The 23,065-nt window shown below is 36.7% G+C and overlaps 1 protein-coding gene across 1 annotated transcript; it reads right to left on the reverse strand.

The window, feature by feature from the left end:
- Positions 1 to 2,750: 2,750 nt before the first annotated feature.
- On the reverse strand, positions 2,751 to 7,702 carry LOC113066819 (microtubule-associated proteins 1A/1B light chain 3B). Its single transcript, XM_026238864.1, has 4 exons — positions 7,503 to 7,702; positions 5,507 to 5,562; positions 4,387 to 4,493; positions 2,751 to 4,266 (listed from the first exon to the last, which is right to left on the reverse strand). The coding sequence occupies exons 1-4, from the start codon at positions 7,540 to 7,542 to the stop codon at positions 4,092 to 4,094; spliced, it is 378 nt and encodes a 125-aa protein (XP_026094649.1). The 5' UTR covers positions 7,543 to 7,702; the 3' UTR covers positions 2,751 to 4,091.
- Positions 7,703 to 23,065: the final 15,363 nt, after the last annotated feature.

The following is a 23,065-nucleotide window of genomic DNA, read 5'->3' on the forward strand; positions in this document are numbered from 1 at the left end:
TTCCAAAAAAAAAAAAAAAAAAAACCTAGCAACCACTCAGAAACATTCTAACAACCATAAAACAAATGCTAACAAAACAGTACTCATAAGGTGTTTCTCAATGTCAAGGATCTTCCTTGGCAGGACTGGTCCTTCCACGTCACTTCCTTCAGAGGCTAGGCGAGGCTCCTCTTTAGCATTCGGAGAACATGTAAACGGAACAGGCTAGCAAGTGCACGTCATTGTGTCATTACGTCAGTGAAAAGGTGCTGAAAAATGGAAATACAAAACAATTGTTAAATGATGGTCTGGTTCAGTTAGCCATCAATAACGTAATTTGTAATTGTATCATTGATAATATCAATACGGTAGTAATTTGTACTGGCATTTAAACTTTACTTATATTTACTAAAGTTATAACAAATGTTTGGTAACGTAAATATACTTACATTTGAAAGCATATTGCCCTGTTAACGCTCCGAATCCGCTAACGTCCGACATTTTTTTTTTTTAACAAGATAGCAAAGCTGCGCGCATTGGATTGTGGTGATTTGAGAGCGCGAAGAGCACGAAGGCTACACATATGCATCCTTCCCTGTATATGGGATATTTTTTGAGCGAAGGACTCAGTCCTTGGTTGAAATTCCGAGGATCCTCGACATTGGAACATGTCGATGACGTAGCATCCTCGAAACTCTGGCTTCATAGGATCCATCCTTGACATTGAGAAATGCTTATAGATTCTTAGCAAACACCCTGTAAACCACCCAAAAAATTTTTTAATAGTTTATTAGACAGGGACAATGGACAGTCCAGTGCCCCAGAATTAGCTACAGAGCTCAAAAATTCCAACTGCAGAAAACATTAATACCTTAACTGCATAGTAACTCTCCTGGCAACCACCTAAATGCATCTAACCACCTGGAAACACCCAAGCAACCATTGAGTTATTTGCCATAAACCATTCTGCAAACCTAGGAACCACATATGTTTGTGACAACCATCCAGAACACATTTGCAACTGCCTAGTAACCACTCTAGCAAGCATTGAGGATTAAATCACTGCACAAACATTAGCAACCATAGAGAAAAATGCCCCCAGAACACTCTAACAACCATTGAGAATACCTTAGCAACTGCAGGGCAGCATGAAACACCTTAGAAACCAACCTCCTAAAAAAAATGGCAGCTACCTAGAAACCTAGCACCCATAGAATAGCATCATTTAGAACACCTTAGCTACCACATAGCAATACTAAGCCTAGCTTTTTAGCTAAGACACTTGTGTATGCAAAAACCAACCATGGTTTCTTCAGAAATATTAAAAAGTTATCACTATTATCATTATTGCATTTTTTTTTTTTTTATTATGGCAAAAACGTTTTGTTTTCGCAGGGACATTTCGTCTGAATATTCTCCGCAGTCAGACAGGCAGGACTCGGGGACTAAATGGTGTGAATGAACTGGTTTGGACCTACACCTTTCTCAGTATGTAAAGACACTTGATGTGAGACTTCACTGAGCAAAGACATTACAGAATCTCTTTACAGGAGGATCAACCGATGGAGTTCCATCAGTTATGGCTCCGGATAAAAGCCTTGTGCCAAAGAATCACTTCACTGTGGATCTTTGTAAAAGGAGGTTCAAAGAAGAACTCGCTTCTTTGCGTTCTTCAGTTCTCTTCACGCTGTTCGTCTCACTTGAGCAAGGTATGTGGAGCAGCCAATAGTCTATCAGTCAACATTTGCTGCACATATCATTCTTGGAAGCAAGATTATGCTCCCCAAATAAAGTACAATTACGGCCAAGTCTTTGCTCGTGGTGTGACTGTAAGTCACCCTTTTGGGAATAAGATACTGGCAGTCTTTTTTTCTGGAAGTTCAGAAAGGAAGGAGAAACTGACAGTTGTGAAAGCGAAAATTTTGTTTTCCATCTTGAGGTAATTTTTTTACTTTTTGACTACAGGAAGTCTTCTTAATCATCATGTGTTATTCCTGTTTGTTGTAATCATGGTGTATTTAATATCTGGGTTTTTGACAACACATTTGCTACTTTTGAATTATTATTATTATTTTTTTATTACAATCTCTTCATCATAGAGGTGCCATGTCAACATGACACACAGATGAAATATGTTTCTACAGGCAATGCACTTGAGACCGCTGAAGTTGAGCTTTTCAGTTCACTAGCATTATTGAAACTGTATAAGAAATTGCTTCACGGACTTACGAATTTAGCTGCTGAATCAAAACTGAGAACTGAACACAAAGATGATACCATTTTCAGTATGTCACACTACAAAGGTCAGAGCAGTGGGTTTTTCCATGTTGCTTCTCAATTACACTAGCATAACATTTTTCCAAGTGTTAAAAAATGTCAGACTTACACCATAAGGTCCGTTTAGCCAATAGATGCTATTCTGTTCTTTTTGTCAGACATCTTTGCTGTTTCAAAGCAAATAGTGATATTTCTGTTTTTAAATTACAAAGATCTTGCGGTCTCTGGCTATGCATGTCGCCTGATCATGAATTACTCTGCTGTATGTATTACGTTTAGTATTATCGCAGGAAAGCCTTTGACCTAAAACGACAATGCTGCCACAGCCATTTTGTATTCTGAGGTGAATGTTTAATGAAGTTTGATTGAATTTTTGTGTCTGGTACCACTTTGACACTTTTAAACTGAATTAAAAATGTTTTGAGAATTGTTTAATAGTGGTCAACAGAAGACTAACTTTTTTTATGAAAATCAGTCTAAAAGAAAATGCCAGACAGGATGCATATTTCTCTTTTATTTTTAAAATATCAACAGAAATAGAAGTGTGATATTGCTGTAAATCTGAGAAGGAGAAATACATAAATTAGCTTACTTTGATAACGGGTTAATAATCCTTTAAAGTCAAACTCTCGTTCAAACAAACAGTCACTTTTGTAAATTGCACAATAGTAGCACATATGAATTGTTAATTTTTTTGTTTTTTTTTTTACATGAACAAACCAACAAAAAATAACATCTCTTCAAATAAGAGCAAGACAAACAGCAAAAAAATGCTCAGGAGAAAAGGCATCTAAGTTTATCTGTACAGTTTACTGTAAGACAAATGGAAAGAGTACAACAGCTCACAGTTATGTATTTATAAAGGTGTCATTAATCCTCTAATCAAATTTAAAATTCTAAAAGCGTGCACATAAAAGAGCAAGGATGTTCGGGCATTGCTCGTTGTCCGTGATCGAGCTGCCCTGACTACCTTAAGCCACAATCGCTAAAGCCACATTCATTCGCTCAGTGTACCATTGAATATAATTACATTTTTCTTCCTAAACTTGCACTTTTAAAGCTTCACACTACAATCAAAGCAGAATTTCTTGTATTATAAATTGCTTACTATTAATTTCCTCGGGTATGTCCCAATGGATCATACTTCAAATGTCAACAAGGCAAGTAGGATGTCGTTTCGAACATTGACTTGCCCACTGAGCTGTAAAATCCAAGAACCTCAACGCTCATGACCCAATTAGCAAAAAGCTCAAGGGGAAGGTGGAAAGACTGAATTGCTTCTAACAGGAAATGGAACAGCGGAAAACACCTACAAGTAAGGAAAGGCTGTCGAACTCAACAAATAAAGAGATTCAACGAACAGCGGGAGGAGTTTAAGGTCACTAGAGTGCGAACGTGACCCTTCCAAGCTAAAATGGACCTGATAGATAACCTCTATTTGGCTGCCTAACGTTACACTAGATGCCATTTCAGAAATGTAACCGCTTAAGAAACAACCAGAAGTCTTTCGTTCAAGCTTTGTGATGAGTTAATCCAGATCATTAGTCCAACTAACCATAACCTATCCTATAACCTACACACAAACGACTCCTCTTCCATTATTAAAACTCAATTTTTTAGGAGGGAGTCATGGTTAAAGGGCTGAGATGTGGGAAGTTAGGATTTAGCTTTGGATAATGGCTGAGATCAGTGAGCCAAATGACTAAAAGTTCAGTTGGTTCCTGTTTGGATGGGGACGAGAAAGGGAATAGGGATATTTGCAAGGGAGAGGTCACAAGAGTTCAGGGTAGGTTGTATCATTGTCCAAGAGTGAAAGCCAATCGTTTTGCCATTTTTTACTGAGGACACGCAGTTCCAAATGTCTCCTGGGAGGCGTAGACCATGTACAGGAAGCCGTCCTCATCTCTCTCGCGCTCGTAGACCTCAGAAATGGCAGTGGACACAGATACCATGCTGTGACCGTTGACAAGCAGGAAGAAAGCTTGGTTGGAGTTGAGCTGGAGGCGTCTCCTATTGAAAATGCACATGAGCCAGAGATTCATTAGTGAAAGTTTTTTTCTTTTTCTAAAATATTAATGAAATAGAGAAATAATAATGAGAGGCAAGAAGTAGGTATTATTTTGGTATTACCTGATAATCTTAATAAGTTCGCTCATGTTTACGTGGTCGGGAACTAAAAACTTAGTTTTGTCAAGAATTGGCAGTTGCTTTTCTCCCTTGTATCTCTCAATGATGACCTGAAACAACCAACAAGCTAAACATTAGAATATATGCGTATTTATTTAGATTGAATAAGTGGTACCAAATAGTATGTATGTGCTTTACTGTACAGAAGTTTGGGGTCAGTAAGTTTTTAATGAAGTCTCTTGTGCTAACCAAGGTTGAATTTATTTGATCAAAAGTATGGTAAAAAAAAAACGGTTTTCTATTGTACATTTTAAACTGTATTTCAGTGATGGCAAAGCTGAATTTCAGGCATCATTACTCCTACTCAAAATATATTTCATATTATCATTGATGTTGAAAAAAGTTGTGCTGATTAATATTTTTTTGGAAAACATGATTTTTTTAAAATTATATTTACTATATTTGACCACTTTCTGGTGCAGCTTATTGTTTTTAAAACATTTAAATTACGTTTTATAATAATACTAAGAAGAAGAAGAAGAATCCAAATGTTCCCATTCAAGAGTTGCCCTTTGTGGTAGTTTTTGTCTATTCAGCAAAAAAATTGAAATTCATCATTATTTACTTACCCTAATGTTGCTCTAAAGAAGTAAAACTGTTTTTTCTTTGGAACACAGAACATATTTTAACAAATGTTTCTCTCTCTCTCTCATTTTTTAACCAATACAATAAAGGATAATGTACGATTACTGTATTAACAAAAATAGTTGAAACATTTGTTAAAATATGTTTTTATTTGTTCCACAGATGTCTTGTTTGAAGGTTTGAAACAACATGAGGGTGAGAAAATGATGACAATTTCAGACAATTGAGTGAACTATTCCTTCAGTCTGGTGTTTTGTGATGGTGAATAGATAGGATGCAAACAGGCAATGCTATGTAACATCTTAAAAAACGGCATATCTAGAACAAACACAGCAAATATGACCATATTCTAATGACAATACGACATTATAAAGATCGGTACTGGTCGATACTTTAGAACACTTGCATACTATGTGTGCAAGTGTTTTTAATTGGTTATCAATCTCCAGCTCCACAGACACAAATATAATCTGCTTACTGGGATCTTGCTTGGATGTTGTTCCCGGATCAGCCGTACATCTTCCACCCGCTGCTCTGTAGAGAGGAAGTAGGAGCGGATATTAGATACAGCAGATCACAATACAGGACGCATTAAACCGAAGACATTTTACTGAGCTGGATATGGGTTTAGGGTCTCAAGTAACAAGCAATTCTCCAAAGGACCAATTTTAATTGTGTTTAACAGGTCCACGTTAAACTCGTTAGTCCTATCTTGTGGTTCAGTTTCAACTGATCAAGGAAGGGCATGGAAACTAAGAAGGTTCTGTTCCGAGTTGTTGGTGAGAAGAATATCTTGGAGGATGCTTAAATAATGATTAAATATTCATTTTCAGTCAACCGTCCCTTTAAGAAAACACCCAACAATGGTTTCAGTGTTTGTCTTTTCTTCCAAGTTAAATTGCTTGGAATATTAGTTTATTTTTAGTTGTTTAAGCATTTGTTCCACATGAATTTCTCTTAACGATTTAATGAGCAGGAATGAAAAAGAAACAAGACATGCCTTTGTGTACCAAGCTAGATTATGAACAAAAGACATGAATCAGCATGACATGACAGTATCTGTAGCCACCATAAAACAATAAAACTGCATTGAAGTTGTAGGACCAACTACGTTTTCAAATAGAGATAAAACGAGACAAAACTTCAGTCTGGGGACCATGAGGTCTTATGAGTGATGGTTCATTAACTTGAAGCATGAGCACATGCTTCTGATGTATGACACGTGCAATTATTGAGCAACTGTGGCAACTTTTGGTGGCTATCTACTAAACCTCACCCACTTCCGCGAAACTAGTTCTTTAGTTTCGTTTTTGAACACCTGGTTCATCCTTTCTTTCTTTAGTTTTATTAATAAAAGCTGTACCTAAAATATAACTAAATATGTTTTTTTTTTAAGAAAAAAATGTCATACCTACATTATAATTTACACCTCTCATCTGAAAATGAAATGAATTAAAACGTGTAATAGTATCAAGTCAAACATGCAAAGTTCGAATCGTGAACGAATCGTTTAGTTCGATTTGTTAAACCGGTTTATTAATATGTTTCTAATTTAGAAAGACAATGCTACTAACGTGCTTGTTTGGGCTGGTTGTCACAACATTGGTTGAAGATGAATAAGGCAATTTATATGCTGATATATTATATATAACTATTCAGAAACTTAAACATTCTCTTAAAATGTCGATAAAATATGTTCGTTATGAAAACAAACAAGGACCAAAATACTGTTAAAAGTCAATCATTATGTTATCAGCTGTTTCCACTTCAAAAAAGGGATGGAAAACAAGAATGATAACGGTTATGACAAAGATAACTCAGCGCCGTTATAAGACTTAGGCCTGTAACTGAGCGCAGTCATGACTGTAACAGCAATACGATCTTGTTTAAGAAAATGTCGAAGTTGTTTGAACAGTCGCTATTAAAATATTACGAATATTCATTCGACATCGTCGTTTGATCACTCGAGTCCTTCCTAATAACCTTAAACGACGAGACCCATCCCCCAATCCTGCAGTGCGCCGTCTCGCTAACATCTGCCCTCAAACAAAGACACTGCAACATAGACTTTGCTACGTTGTAAATAAGTTCAGATAAACGTATGTTGTTTAGGTTATGGTCATGAGACTGAAGTCTGTATGTTTGCATAGTCTGAACATACACGGCCGACACCCTCATAACCCAGTTTGACTGGATTGTAGTGCAACAACACGACCTATTTCTCTACATCGCTTAAAAAGATACGTGCATTTATAAATACTACACTACAATATTTAGGTATTTTATGGACTGGGTATTGCTGTATATACGTTACTATTACAAATATAAAGGACACTCATACATTTTCCCAGAATATAGGATTATGTAAACAAGTCTATTTTTTGCTAGATGTAAAAAAAAATAAAATAATGTTACATATACCAGAAATACAGTAGAAAAGCGATTCTGTGATGATATGAACTCGATGCACTTACCAAATGTCCTCCTTTGTTTAAATGTCTTTTCCGAAGGCATGTTTAAAATGTTTTTTTTTTTTAGGCAAACCTGCCTAATTTCTTTCCTTTTCTGTCTCTGAAAAGATCTTTATCGGGTTTAAATAATGCGAAATCGTGTATTTCGGTTGCGCGTCGTCGCTTCGTCCTGTGAAACCCAGCAAAACAAACCAGTCAGCTGATCTCTGACGTCATGGCGCATATGCTGTGTATAGATGAAGGAAAGGGAGAAGAGCTCGAGGTTACTCACTCTCTGACCTCTCAATGAGGCATATTTTAGGGTAGGTCGTGTCTGTGGCAGTTCTTATTCATTCTGTATGGTCGGTTCCACCGAATCATTGGATTCTGAAAGGCTGTTTTTAAACGCATGTCTTACTTTTTACTACACTGAATATGTCCTAGAATAGGTAGGTTTACAGTCAGTCACATGTTGGGGCAAGTTGCAACACTATATGAGGTTAGTTTAATGCAGTGGCGATTTAACAGGATTTTCAGACAGTATTTAAACAGCAAAACAGTTATGAGTTAACAGATTATGCATAGACGTTGCTGTTTACACAAGCTAATGTAGATTAATGGTTTGCTTGATGACTCAGCCTTAGCTACATCCCTAAATAATAGTGCTGAGATTGAGTCATAATGATCAGGGGTTGAGACTAAGTCATAAATAACTTAAGGAACCACATTTGTATGGAAGATTGTTTCTGCAACCAGATGAAATTTTAAAAAGATGAAGTTTGTCTTACGATTCTGACATTTTTCTCACAGTTTATATTTAGCAGTTCTGTTTTTTTATTTGTTTATTTATTTATTTTTACTACAATTGTGAAACACAATTCTGAGAAGAAAAGTCGGAATTACAAGATGTAAATTTGCAATCGTGAGGAAAAAGTCTGAATTGGTTGAAAAAAGGCGCTATTACATTTGAAAAAAAAAAAATATTAGGCTACATGGCGGAAACAAAGAATTGATAAGAATTCAGAAAAAAAGTCATAATTGTTTTTCTTAGAATTGCGAGTTCATATCTTGCAATTGTGTCTTTTTTCTCAATTCTGATGTTACTTCTCACATATCTGTTTTTTTCCCTCTGAAATTGTTTTTAATAATTCAGAATTATAATATTATACGTAACAATTAGCTTATTATATTTTTTATCCTGTGGCTTAACTTAGCTTCCATAGATCTGTGACCGCGTGTGTGTGTGTGTGTGTGTGAGGTCACTAACTTGTGTATCAGAAATGTTTCAAAAAAGAAATGCTCATAATTCCATGGAGATAAATATTATGTTTTGTTGGTACTGTAAACGTTTGCATAAGAACAATACAGTAACAGTATTTTATAATAACATTGACTTATTGTAGTTAAACCAAGCCACAGTCATTGTTAAGTTATGATAGAAATTTGTCATTTTAAAAGCAGTGATATGATGCTTAAAAACACATGGAACCAAATAGTACAATTATTTTTTACTTTCGTTTTATTTGTGTCATCATTTTTAGAGATGTTGTAGTACAGACGTAAATGGGACCAATGTGATAAAAAAAAACAAAAAAAAAAACACAGATATGTGAGAAATGTACTCAGTTGTTTATTCCCTTCCAGCATATTAGTAGGCTTGACGAGGTCTGTTTTGCCAAGCCCTGGTATATTCAGTGACTCACTGACTACAAGAGAGCATGTTAGCCGCTAGGCGTCCATGAGCCATGCTGTAAAAGGATTCATTTGATCAAAGTTAACCTCTTGAATACTGAGTGCATTGTTAGATAGAGTATGAATTGCAGCAGAATATTAATAACAGCAGAGCATTATTCTATTTATTATAACTGTTGGAAAATATAAAGGTCAGTTTGAGAGCAGTTTGGCTGACTCAACACGTTTTCTTTCTTTCTTTTTGTATATCACTTTGTATTTATGTTTTTTTGTAGCTATTTTGAACTTACCATATGAGACACATAATAGGCTACATTATCATTTTACAGTACATTATATAATATTACATCATAAATTGTATAGTCAAGGTTTTTTTTTTATTTTTTTATATCAAACATTTTGTCTAAGATAATTAATCAACAGGCTATTAATAATTAAACATATAAAAAAGTTTTTCTTTCCTTCCCTCATACAGATTTCCCCATTAACCTTCTGGGCTACAACCACTAACCATCTGTGCTATAATTGCACATTAAGTGCAGTTTTTATTTATTTATTTTCATGAAAGAGGAAAATCTTTAAAATATGAGCTTATATTCACTATTAGTAAAATATAAATACACCTACAGTGTACATATATTTTGACTCAATTGGCTTCAACATTTTATTTTTATTATTATTGTAAAATTCATACTCCATCCACTACAAGGTACAAAGAACTATTATATCATTATTTAAACAGTTTTCAAACATCTTTGAGGTATGTTTGGAAAAAATCCCAATCAAACACATCGTCATACATATTCTAGGAGTATTTTCCCAGTAAAAACCTGTTTTCTCTGAGGTCTGAACTCAAATTAAAACCATCCAGATGTTCAGTATGCATTCCTCTGGAAAATAATATCTTACAACTTCTGTGCAAAAAGAAGTTCTAAGACGTCCCCCATGTTTATTCAGATTTAGCACTTTAGACTTAAGTACTTAAATATTTCCCAAATTTCCTAAATGTTTCAAAACCATTTTCAATCGTATCATGATCAGAATTGTGTTTAATCTCAGGTTTTCTGTATGAGAAGTGTTTCTTTGGGCTCATGAGATAAAACATTTATGAAATGCTTCTAAAAGTCAAACAAAAACATTTTTAAACATAAGTCATTTTCAGATGGTAAAACATGTCAAGGCTTTTCCTTGCACAATGCAAATGTACATTTGTAGAGTTTGCACAGTGAAAATACAGTGAAATAACAGTTATGTAAAAGACATTTAAAATATAATTCTAAAATTCAATTTGCAATATTTAGGCCTACATCTATAAGAAAATTAAAGAAAATGATAGCTTGTGCATATACTTTATCTACACACCGCCTGAAACTGATTGTAAAAAAAGTGCTTGTGCAACATAATCTTGCTGTGGTGACAGAATGCTTGAAACCCATACTGTAAAAATGTGTGATTTTTTTTTATTCATGTAGCCAAGAGGAGAATGTCATTCTGACATTACACTTTAGTAAAGATGATTATTAAATGAACAAGTCTAAATTAAACTGGCAAACAATACTGAAATCTCGCACATTCCCAGAAAATGATTTACATCAGTGTTGCAAAATAAGTAATAGATATCGTAAGAGAAACGTTGCATTGGGATTGACATTGTATTTTTACCTAGAACTTCAGAATATTAAGTAAACCATAAAAACAAATCGTCAAAGTATACAGCCAATGAGTCTTCATATAAACCCTGAGAAAGATACAGAGGAGACTAGACACACATAAATGTGTATATATGTGTGTGTGTGTGTGTGTATACGTGTTTTTCTATCCCGTTGGGAACTTAAACCTGAATAGCTACACACAGACTCATGGGACCTCGTATCACTGTGGGGAACTAAATTGAAATCTCCATGGGGAAACAAGTTTATAAATTATACAGAATTTATTTATTTATTTTTTGAGAATTTAAAAATGCAGAAAGCTTTTTGTGAAGGGTAGGGTTGTTGTAGGATGATAAAATATATGGTTTGTACTGTTTAAAAAAGCATTATGCCTACAGAGGGTTCCCACAAAGATAGTAAACCAGACTTTTGTGTGTGTGTGTGTGTGTTATGGATCACTCCCAGTCACACTCTGTGTTCCTGTCATCGTCCCAGCCATCAGATGGTGGGCAGCTCACTCACGGCTGGGCACTCAACTGATGGCAGCTGTCCTGTAGGAAGTGCAGTTGGCACGGGTTTATATGCGATATTTCGCTCCCTTACATCGCCTTGGCAATGTTGTCAGTATAAATATTCAGTACTTCTGAGCACAGTTTTTAGAGTCTCAACTTCGTGTTGATCAGAGAATTTTTTTTCTAGAATCTTGTTAAATCGCAGCATAATAAGGTGTTTCGCAAATGTATTAATTATAAAATCACAATTAGCTTCACAGAGGAAGTCCATATTGTCCATAAGAGACGTCTGCATGGAATGACATCATCTGGGCGCTGCAGGGTTGGTGCGTGTACAGCAGGGGGCGCTCTTACACAGTCACTTCCCATCATGATTACAAAGGACTCAAGGGACTGTGAGAGGCAGTCTGCTATTTCTGACACATCCTCTCGAACAAGCCTGCTTTCGGCTTTCAGAGACGTTAAATCTCAGAGACATCTTACATAATACACTGTGTATGATTTTATATTAAGTTTTAATTATTTACATTGTGCATCCTGTTCTTATTATAAAGTCTGATTTATTAGCATATATCAGCTTGATTTGATATGAAAACAACAACAACAACAACACATTAACCACAAAACCCAACCCATTCCATACATTGTGCTTACAACAGTGTCATGTTACTTCCAACACATCACGGGCAACCTTTGACCTTTACCTGGAATTTATAAATGATTATGTATAATGTAAGTTCATTTATGCATGTGATTTTAATCACATTTCTTATTTTAAATTTTAAGTAGTGATGTCTAACAGACTTTCTCTCAATTTATAATATTTAGATATTAGGAAAATTAATGATTCCATTATTGTTTATTGGCAATAAGTAAAAAGGAACATAACACACTGTTAAAAATATTTTTCAAAGTAGTAAATGAAACCATGATTGTTTTACAAAAAAAAAAATCTACTAATTTCAGTTAATCCAATGTTTACTTCTTTATTTTAATTATGAAATGTATCAGTGATTTCTGTTTAAATTATTATTATTATTTTTTTTAAATCCTAATTTTTTTTTTATGGAAAAAGGAAGCTTATTATTTTTTTCCATTAGTATTTTTGGAAAATTATTGATTCCATTACAGTTAGTAAGTGAATTAAAAAGGGAATAATATGATTTTTCCCCCCTTTCTGATTTAATAATTTCTGTTAAACATACAGGGTCATCTTATGCCCAATGCGGTGTTTTAAAATGAAAATGCAATTGAAAACAATCATTAGAAAAATCAATGATCCCATTATTGTAAGTAAAAAGGAAGTCAAATTAAAAAGGAAGATTTAAGATGTCTTCCCTTTGTAATCTAATAATTCCTATTAAACCCTTAAGGGCATCTTATATCCAGTGCAGTATGTTTCAAAATGAAAACACTATTTACTTTCTAAAATATTTAAGCAAGGTCTTCTCGGTGCAATGGGAAGCTGATGAACCTGTTGAACCTTTGCTCAGCAGACCAGGATGTTGAGAGCTTGTGCGGCAGTAATTGAAATCCTTTGACCCGTCACCGGAGCCGGAGGAACGAGGGAAAGATTTGATCATAATATGGAGCATCATTGCAAATGAAAACGCTGCTCTCTCTCAATCTCCAAACCGTTTTTCCCCCTTGAATAACACTGAACGAGTTCATTCCGATCAATCCCTGGATCGTCCTGACCCTCAGTGATTTTTTTTTGGGAGGACCAATATCTTATTAAATGAATTACTCTTAAAAGTAATGGAGTCGTAGAGCACTCTATAGTCTTAGCATGATAAAAGCAGGCGGTGAGTATTGCCGACAACAGCCCCTCTCAAGGCTGAGGCTAGTAATTCAGCGCTGTGTTGCTATGGTGGTCACCATGGAAACATCCTACACCGTTCAGTGAGAGTTGAAGGTAACACCCACTCTCATTGTTCAGCATTCGCTGGGCTCATGCATATTCATAGTCACCGCGGAGCCATTACCGAAGGCTTTTATTGGTCTGTGTATCCATCAGCTGCACAATACCATTACAAATGCTGCAATTCAACTATCTATGGCCTCTTAATTAAGAGGGACTAGATTAATAACCTCGGCCGATTGGATTAATAAAGCAACAGGAGTGTTTCTGATTTGTGTGGAAGCATGATCATGTTTTTCAATGCAGCTGCTGTGTTCAAACTTGTGTAGGAAAAGAATAAAGAGGCAACTCCGAACAGGTATCAGGATGAGGTTTTTAATGAGTCTGAAAGAGAAATATTGATGCGACTGCATATTGTTTAACAGACAACACAAAAGCGATTTGCTTGCGAGATAATTGCTCCATCAGAAGTGTACACGGTTTGCATGAATAAAAGATCAACTCGGAGCTCGAGGCCTTGAAACACATCACCCTCCTACACAAAAACATTCACCTTTAGTTGGTCAATGCGATCGCGTCCTACAGGGCTACGTTTGCAACAACAGAAATAAATTCGACTCTCTGCTGGATTGATTTTTCTCAGTTCAGGACGTGTAAACACGTACAAAACAAAGACATGGCTAACAGCGCTATTTGAGTATTCAAAATGACAGGGTTTTTAAAGCAAAGCCAGTTAATCAGCCGCATTGTTAGGCAAAATGTTCACGGGTCCAAAACATGGTTAATTATGAGCGTTAGCTACAAGTAACAATCAGATGCAACTTACCTGTCTAATGAGGGGGAAAACGAGGGCATCTGGTCACGGATGAGCCTCTCATTTGGTCAGAAGGTTTCTGTGCATCCACATTATTAGCCAGTGGACCTGGTCACTGAGGTAGACTGTGACTTGTTGTCAGAAAACAGAAGGAACAACAACAAAATCACTAGTCTTCCACAATGGCCCAGACCAACATCTGCTGAAATGGAAGTCAGTATCTGTAGAAACAAGAGTCATCATTTTAATTTTAGTGGAAGGTATTGAGATGTACTTCAGTATCTTCATGGACAGGGCTTTCTGTGATCTTTTTTTAATATGCTGGATGTATGTTCTGGGATATAACCATCAGCAAGCCCAACATGCTTTGTAGGAGAAGGAATTGATTTACTGTCTATGAATATGAATATTTATTAAGAGCTCTTTTATATGTGTGCTTTCAGCCTGAGCAGTACCCTGAGCTAAAGCTCACAGAGACCCAGCATGAATCCAGAGAAATCCAAGACCGATGGGAGCTCATAATGTGGTATTATCTGAAGCATACCTGCCCTTTCCATTGAAAGGACTTAACACACCCTGGAAAATGTTGCCTGTATCTGAAGGCTACTGTGGCAACCTCGTGTCCTCGTGTTCGGTCCGATGAGACTCAAAATGAAAGAAGATTCAGCCTCTAGTTCGAATAACAGGTCTGCTTGAAAAGGCCCGGAAAGAGGTGTGAAAAACACAATGAATGGTTAACAAGTGGAAACCTTAGAAAAATAGAGAAGAAATGTGAGAAAGGCAGGCAATACGAAGAATTAAAGTACAGTTCTGTCCATGTTTGTCCTTGTTGCATTAATTAAGAAAAGATTTTAATAAAAAATATAAATTTTCATTTATAATATTTTAAAAATAGTCAAGCATTTCTTTAAAAATAATCCTAAATATTTGTATTGGCAAAAAAGTATTTAATTAGCATTTTTATATATGTATTTTATTATATTATTTGATATGATAAGATATTATGTATTATATCATAATTTAAAAACATATTTTAAATATTATATTATTGCATTTCATAGTAATGTATAATCAAATATATTTAGAAAAAATATTTTTTTTTATGACATTGGGATTATTTGTATAAATTTCCCTTGCTCTTGTTTAATGCAAAAAAAAAATGTTCACCTTGTCAAAGTTGCTCGGAGACATGAGTCAAATAATTGTAATTAGATTTTAAAAAAAATTCACTAAAGCCATTTTCTATTTGCGATAAATTTTTGACATCACATATATAAAAATATTTGAGCAATTTTATTTTATTTTGTGCAACCATCTGAGTTCAGGTGCTGCACAGCCCCGCCCACCAAATCTCATTGGTCCTCATTGGTCCAATCCTGCGTTCCCTGAATTACTATTAGCCACCAAGGCAGTTACCCTTGGGTATAAAAGCACGAAGAGAAGCATGCTCACGACTCCCACGTAATGCCTGCCGTTCGGGAGATAATGAAGTGATCAGTTTTAAATGACAGATCAATGCACGGAAGAGAGAGCGACAGCAAAAGCGAGGCAGGAAAGGTGCAGAGAGCTGGCCTTTTCTCATAGCTTGCACATCATTTCGCTAAAAACCTCTCCACACACACACATCTTAGACCTTTGATAGTGACATTTGAAGAAGGACAGCTGAGTGCATTTAGTTCTACCTTCCTGGGAAGACACGAGCGATGGGATTGTGCCCCCTTCTCTCTGAAAGAAACACTCTATTTCCTTTCAGTGCAGAGAGCGGAGGGCTCTATAGTAAAAACAACAACAAAATCTAGCCAAAAAGCCTCCTTGTTCACAGAGCGCATGGCGCGACGTAACACAAACCGCAAGATTCAGAAATATGTACAGCACACAATGTCAAACTCACCTGTGCCGACAACAAAAGCATGACTGACAGGTGTTTTGGAATGGCAGGGGACCGTTAAGGCTAAGGTTACATCGGCCCATTCATTTTGTATAAGGCCCTGCTTGGGTTAGCACATACAAAGAGAAAGCAACAATCGGAGGGCCATTGTGCTGGAGATGGCATTGAGCGGAGACTGACAGCGTGATTCTTTAGCCCTCTGAAGGAGAGCTTCATTAGAGACGTGGCTACTCGCCGCCACTGCCTCATACTGAGGTGATGGATTACTTTCAGAGCCCAAGCTGCACAAGGGAAATTAGCTCGGATCAACTATGGTTTTTCCCATTCAAAAAAACATATTAGCCATAATAGGCTCCTCAGTTTGAATGAAAAAAGTAAAGGCGTCCTTTTTTGCTTTGGTCCCCTCTCATTTTCTTTAAGTAGCCGAATCCGTTTCCGCACGCACTTATACATTTACTTTAGATTCCAGAGAAGTGGGAGCAAGTGAGAGAAAGAAAAAAAGGTGAGAGTACCATTCCTATTTATCTCCGGCCGGGAGTCTAGCTGGAAAATAATGGGCTCCACGTTGAATAGTAATCCTTTATTAAGGCCAGTTAAATTATGCTCTTCAGTTTAGGATGGCTGCCTTTCACCGGGCACAATTAGAAAAACCAAACGCGACGTGCAGAGAAAAGAGCTCGGTGTCCAGCCAAGAGGAGCGAGCATTCAATTCAGCTCCTGTAGCATGTGAATTAAGACTAATGTCCAATTATACTGTCGCCACCATTTGTCAAAAGATGATTCAATGAAGAGAGAGACATCTTTTTTCTTTGAGAAATGTGCATAGATCATAACCCCGGGGATTCGTCGTGCTTGTAAAACTTTATTACGTTCATTCTTGGCAGGCGAAAATCAATTGTCTCCATTTTTTGGATTGTTGAGCATGTTATAGGGATCTTTACAGGCTCGGGGAAATGACAGTTAGGACGTCAGCGGGATTCGTCATGTCTTACTAATGGAGGGACCTGAAATAGCTGGTCAGGCAGATGAAGAGATGTTCAGTTAATTGATAGAAAGATAGAATACTTTTTTCCGTCTCTACTCAGGTGTGGAAAGAAAACAATAAAAAAAAAATGCATTAGGGCAGCCGATTATGGAGCTGAAATGTCAGATAATGATGCCAGTTAGCTTCGAAATCTTGTCAGAGACGTGTCCAGGTCACATTCAGATGTTAAAATGAAAATGTTCCACAGCAGATGTGGAACACTGATAATTACAAAAAAATAAAAATAAATAAAATTGCAGTTATTCAACCAGTAACTATGAAAATTCCTTTTTTCCATATGAAGCGATTAATCCCCAGAGAGTTCAGGTATGAATTGGTTTTCAAATTTTAGGAAAACAAAAACTTAAATGTAAATACTGAAGGTTTACATCAGGGTTCTCCTGCAGAGTTTAGCCCCAGCCCTAATTAAATACACCTGAACCAACTAATCAATGTCTTACAAGGCAAACTAGAAACTTTCATAATTAATAAAAATGGGGGGGATAACAGAGAGGGCAACCTTAATGCAAACAAACAAACATATATATATATATATATATATATATATATATATATATATATATATATATTAGGGGTGTAACGATACGCGTATTCGTATTGAACCGTTCGGTACGACGCTTTCGGTTCGGTACGCGGTACGCATTATGTATACCGAACGGTTCGTTGGAGTAATTAATTATATTTGAAAAAAAAAAAAAAGAGAGAAAGAAATATAATGATATGCGTTCAACAAGGTAGCCCAATAACCCAAACAACGTAACAGGCAACGCCCCTGACACTCCCGAAGAAGAAAAAAACACCATCTTATATGTTTATGTTAGGCTACTCAGCAGGCGCTCGCTCACTCAGTACGCGCTGAAGGCTCGTTGCAAAATAGCCAATGCGTTTAACAGACTAGAAATGAGAAGATCCTCCAATAACCAACAGGTCTGGTGTTTGGGTGCACTTTGGATTCCCTTTAAGCTATAATGGTGATGGCAAGAGAGTGGTGGATAAAAAAACAACGGTATGTCGCATCTGCAACATGACAGGGTACACCAGCGGTATTACAAAAAAAAAAAAAAAAAAAACAGCGGGAATATCTGGGATATATGCGTCAGTACTATCTGGGAAAAGACGAAAAAAAGGAGAAACATGCACGCAGCAAACTATCCCTGCAGCATTTAGAAACTAGTATAGCTTACAGGGAATCCAACCCAAACACCAGACCTGTTGGTTATTTTAGGATCTTATATTTCTGGTCTGTTAAATGCATTAGACATTTTGCAACGACCCTTCAGCGCGTGCTGAGTGAGCGAGCGCCTTAGGGGCCGTTCACATATCGTGCCTAAAAACGCATGGAAAACGCTAAGCGCGTCTTTCTCCTCCTTTCCAAAGCGCTCGGGCAGAAGCGCTCATGAGGCGTCTGTCTTTGCTAAGCAACAATGACGTGCTTTCTCCATGAGACGCGGAAATTTCAGCGAAGGATAAATGGATTTGCAGCTCTAAAAATCGCTTGCAGTAGCTCTGCTACTGAATTTATTTCAAAATTGCAATCCATATACAACTATGATCAGCTGTTCCTTCATCTTGGCTGAGCTCTCAACGTTGTTACGGGAAAGGATGAAGCTGATTGGTTGGTTCTTGTCACATGACCCGCGGTGCGCTTGCGGCATTCTGAAAAGTTGAGATGTTTTTACATTTTGCTGTATCTAAAACGTATCGAACCGAACCGAACCGAACCGTGACATCAGTGTATCGTATCGAACCGAACCGTGAATTTTGTGAACCGTTACACCCCTAATATATATATATATATATATATATATATATATATATATATACATATATATATATATATATATATATATATATATATATATATATATATATATTGATAGATAGATAGATAGATAGATAGATAGATAGATAGATAGATCCATATATTACTCAGTGTGACAACTCGTATAGCTAGTTATTTTGCTTGTTATCCATGTATCAAAAAACTTGCTGATATATTTCTTCAATGCAATAACACCACAGTAACACCATTATGTCGGCCCCACCTTGGCTGGGTACCTCTCTTAATTAGATTCCCTTCACATCCAGTGAACCCATCCTTTAAAGGCTGTTCAGTCACCCCTTTAAATTGTTACCTCTCTCACTCTTTTCCTCTCTCTCTCCCTCAGTCTCTCTCTCCCCAGGCGCCGAGCTGAGCTGATTAGGTGGGTGACTTACAGTGACGGAGGTGACTTCCCACTTCCTACTCGCTTGCTTTCCATCTCTCTCTCTCTCTCTCTCTCTGTCTCTGAGGAAGAAACACTGCAAAGATGCTTGAATCTATCTCTCACTGATTTGCTGAGTGCTCCTGGGTGGGGTTGAGAGAGCTGCTGAGATGATGGGCAAATTATGCCCGTGGTTCCTCAGCACCATTCCTGTCATTACAAATCTACAATAGTAAAGTTGATGAGAAATTTACAGTCTGGAATCAGAATTGACTAAATTGTCAGGACTAAATACAATTCCTTACATTAATGGGAAAGAATAACGAAATGGAATAAATAATAATGTTTATGTATACATAGGAGTCCAATAGTGAAAATGGCATTTTGCCTTTTTAAATTTAGAAAAAAATATTAGACATATTTTATAATTGTATTAAATAAAATAAATGTATTTCTTTATTTTATGATTTTCCCAAAAAAAATAAAAAATGTTTTTATTAAATTCTAGACTTCTGGACCGTCTGGACTTCTGGATTTGCATGTACAAATAATATATATATATATATATATATATATATATATATATATATATATATATATATATATATATAAAATTTGTACATGCAACTGCAATTCATTTATTGCCATTAATACATCATAATTAATATTCTGTAACCAATTTAGTTTTGATATTAATTTCAGTAAAATAAGATGGTTAAATTAATAACATAGCCCTCTCTCCTTCTTCCCCAATTTAAATATTTTTGGTTACGTTTCACAAGAAACATCTGTTTTGACCACAACCGTTACAAAAGTAACGGTACATCGGATAATTGTTATTGTTGTAAATATGTGCAAGCCAGAGTGTGGTTGTCAGTCAGTGGTGTACAGACTGATTTCTCGGTAATTAACGCTGGTAAGAGCATATGATTTACGGTAATTGCCTTGACAAGGGGGCTGAGTGAAGCTACACTTAATTACCTGAACATGCTCTCTCCCAGGAGCACAGTCAAAACGACCTTTTACCGTTTTTCCTTTTATTTTACAGTGCTGAAATCAGAGAGATGTGGAGGTGGTGAATTTGCTCTGCACCCCCCAATCTGCCTGTCAGAGAGATGCTGAAAATTTTCAGTTTGAGGTAACTGGCATTCATATAAGAGTACGCCTATCTGCTGCTTTCATGTTTGTCTGTGACGATAACCACATTTTTAGATAAAAAGATTTCGCCAAATCTTTCTATATGGAAAGTGTCAGGTCTATTTAAAGAGTCAGAATGTGCCACATGTTGTAAAACCTCTGATTCAGTTAAGATTTCCTCAGCTGCAATCAGATTACCTGGATTGTACGTCCATGGCAAACCATCTGAGCCTGTTTTTATAGCAGCAAAAATCAATTCTGCCATTTTGGAAACTGCAGCATGTCGCAGTAAAGTCAGATGACCTCATGGCCATTGTGCTCAAACAGAATCTGATTGTCTCTTCATAGTCATCATCGTCAATTCAATACGCTTGAATAGCTGTGCGTTTGGGAACAGGCACGTCTCTTGTTAATCGATAAGTGAAATTTAATTTAACACATTTCGGCTGCATTCAGTGAGATTTAAGTGAAGTACGGAACCGTTTCCTGGACACATCATGCCACCTGCCGCTATCGAAACACTTGGATGGTGAAGAGGAGATTCTAGTTTTAAAATCTGAAGAGATGGAGAGGGTGGAAAAGACAGCTGCTGCTTGAGAACGAGTGTTAAAAACGGCAACATGACAATAATATTGCGCCATTTGATAGTGTGGTATTGTGTGGGGGAAGTGCGGTGGATTCCTGCTAGAGGGAGTTTCCTGGGGTGGACGGTGAGGAGTGCTAGCGATCAGTGGGAGGTCAGTAGATAGGTCTATGTGAACTCGAGCTTTCACCGTCATGGAGGGCCCCTAGCTGGGCCCTCCTCTGATGTCGAATTTCAGACTGACTTTACTCTGCAACCCCATTTCTTTCCGCCCCCACCCCCATTCACCTTTCTGAAGCACAGATAGGTCGCTGGGCAGTTTATGGCACTACAGCGGTGAGGCGAAATGCTTTTTGTCCCTCAATCATGTTTTTGTGTACACTCGCCATGTTCTGCAGCACTGCCGTGCACCTGTGCTCAGCGCCGAACAAAGGTCCATAGCAACGGGAGGATCGCGGCAACTGGATACCACACCTGTTTGATCTTTAAGACCTCTCCTTGATAAGTGGCTGTAACCAGGGCAACCAGGACGAAAGGGTTCAAAACATTGTTCCAATAGGTAGGACTCAGGTAGGCAGCAAAGGTCAGGATTTATGCTGGAGTACAAATATAAAGGTTAAGATATATATATATATATATATATATATATATATATATATATATATATATATATATATATATATATATATATATATATATATATATATATATATATATAGTACTTAAATTATTTTATTATATTTTTATATTTCATTATTTTATATTTATTAATTTATAGCATTTATAACACAATTCATTCATTATATAGGCTACAAGTGAATTTAGGAATCACAGCATAATGTACAGTATAAAATTTAGATCATTCATTTTGAGATGTATTAAAAATTTCTGTGTTAAATCATAGCAAAGCTAATCTAAATGTAAAAATAAAGAAAATTAGCATCCACAATGTGATATAAAAATAAAGAAAAATAAAGAAATAAAAATATTGTACAGTATATATTTTTTATATTTATTTAATATATAATTATTGGTATCAGCCTATCAATGTCTATCTATTCATCTATCTAAATAGACACACACACACACACACACACTAATATCATCCAGTATGATTCAATGAGCTCTGTTTTGTACTAAAAATGTTAAGGATTCATTAGCAGATATACTCACACACCACCAACAGATGATGTCATCGCTTCTCCTCACAGTTGTTTAGTGAAAACCTGGGTAAAAAAACAACCAAACAGAGATCGACATGGTTATATTTTGGATAAATGCACATATCGACTCGCATTCTGCATTAATTTCAAGTCTCTGTGGTCGGTGTTTATCTGTAATTAAAACCAGAACGGAAAAGATATATCACAGTATCTCTCCCGAGACCTGCTCTGATTTGCACAGCATACATGCACAATCTCCTCCGCTGTGGCCAAACCCTGCTGTGCACAATCTTAGTCCTGTTCACTTCCTGCTTTGTAATTCAATTGCACGGCCTAACAGACACTCTCTCACAGAGAGGAAAGCAAGCTTCTTAGCCTACATACCCTTGGGATCCATGTGCTTAGCTCTCCGTTGAGGCGGATGACACATTGGACCATGAATAAGTTTCCTGTCTCAAAACGGACAACATTTGCATCTTGAACTAGATGGTCAAAAACTTGAGGATACTTGACTTCATTGAAGGTTTTTGCCGGATCACTGGTAATTAATTTGGATATAGATATATACTTCTGCAGAATACATTGTATTAAAGGATAATACAATGGTTTAAGGCCTTACACTCCTTGTCGGCCTCTCACCGACCCCTCCCATCGCCTCCGGTCCCCCAGTGAACAGCTGCTCCACAGCTCCACGTCCCCCACTGCTAGACTGTCTCTGGCATTGGCTGATTCGCACTTCAAACGCAGCCACAAATGGCCATCGCTTGTACGCAGATTCTCTCACGTTTTGATGTCCAACCTACTCTGGAAATTGCATATGTGGAAAAGCGGATTGCCATCTTCAAGGTTAGGGGCCAACATGAAAACGGCTGTTTTAAAAGGCCCTTGAGGACTTGATGATGCTTCAGTAGATTCCACAATATTACACAGAGCTACCCTGCAGTCTAATATCACTCTGAAATCTCAACACCAACAAGAGGAGCCACAAAGGTCCCTGAAGCTCCAATCCAATTCAGAGCAACAGTTCAAATGAGCA

Source organism: Carassius auratus, chromosome 50, assembly GCF_003368295.1.
Source record: "Carassius auratus strain Wakin chromosome 50, ASM336829v1, whole genome shotgun sequence".
Classification (NCBI taxonomy): domain Eukaryota; kingdom Metazoa; phylum Chordata; class Actinopteri; order Cypriniformes; family Cyprinidae; genus Carassius; species Carassius auratus.

Coding starts and splice junctions, on each gene's coding strand:
- LOC113066819 (XM_026238864.1), bottom strand. CDS start 7,542: ATGCCTTCGGAAAAGACATTTAAACAAAGGAGGACATTTG. Junction 4,494..5,506: donor AACATCCAAGCAAGATCCCA/GTAAGCAGATTA, acceptor TGGTTGTTTCAG/GTCATCATTGAGAGATACAA. Junction 4,267..4,386: donor GAACTTATTAAGATTATCAG/GTAATACCAAAA, acceptor CATTTTCAATAG/GAGACGCCTCCAGCTCAACT.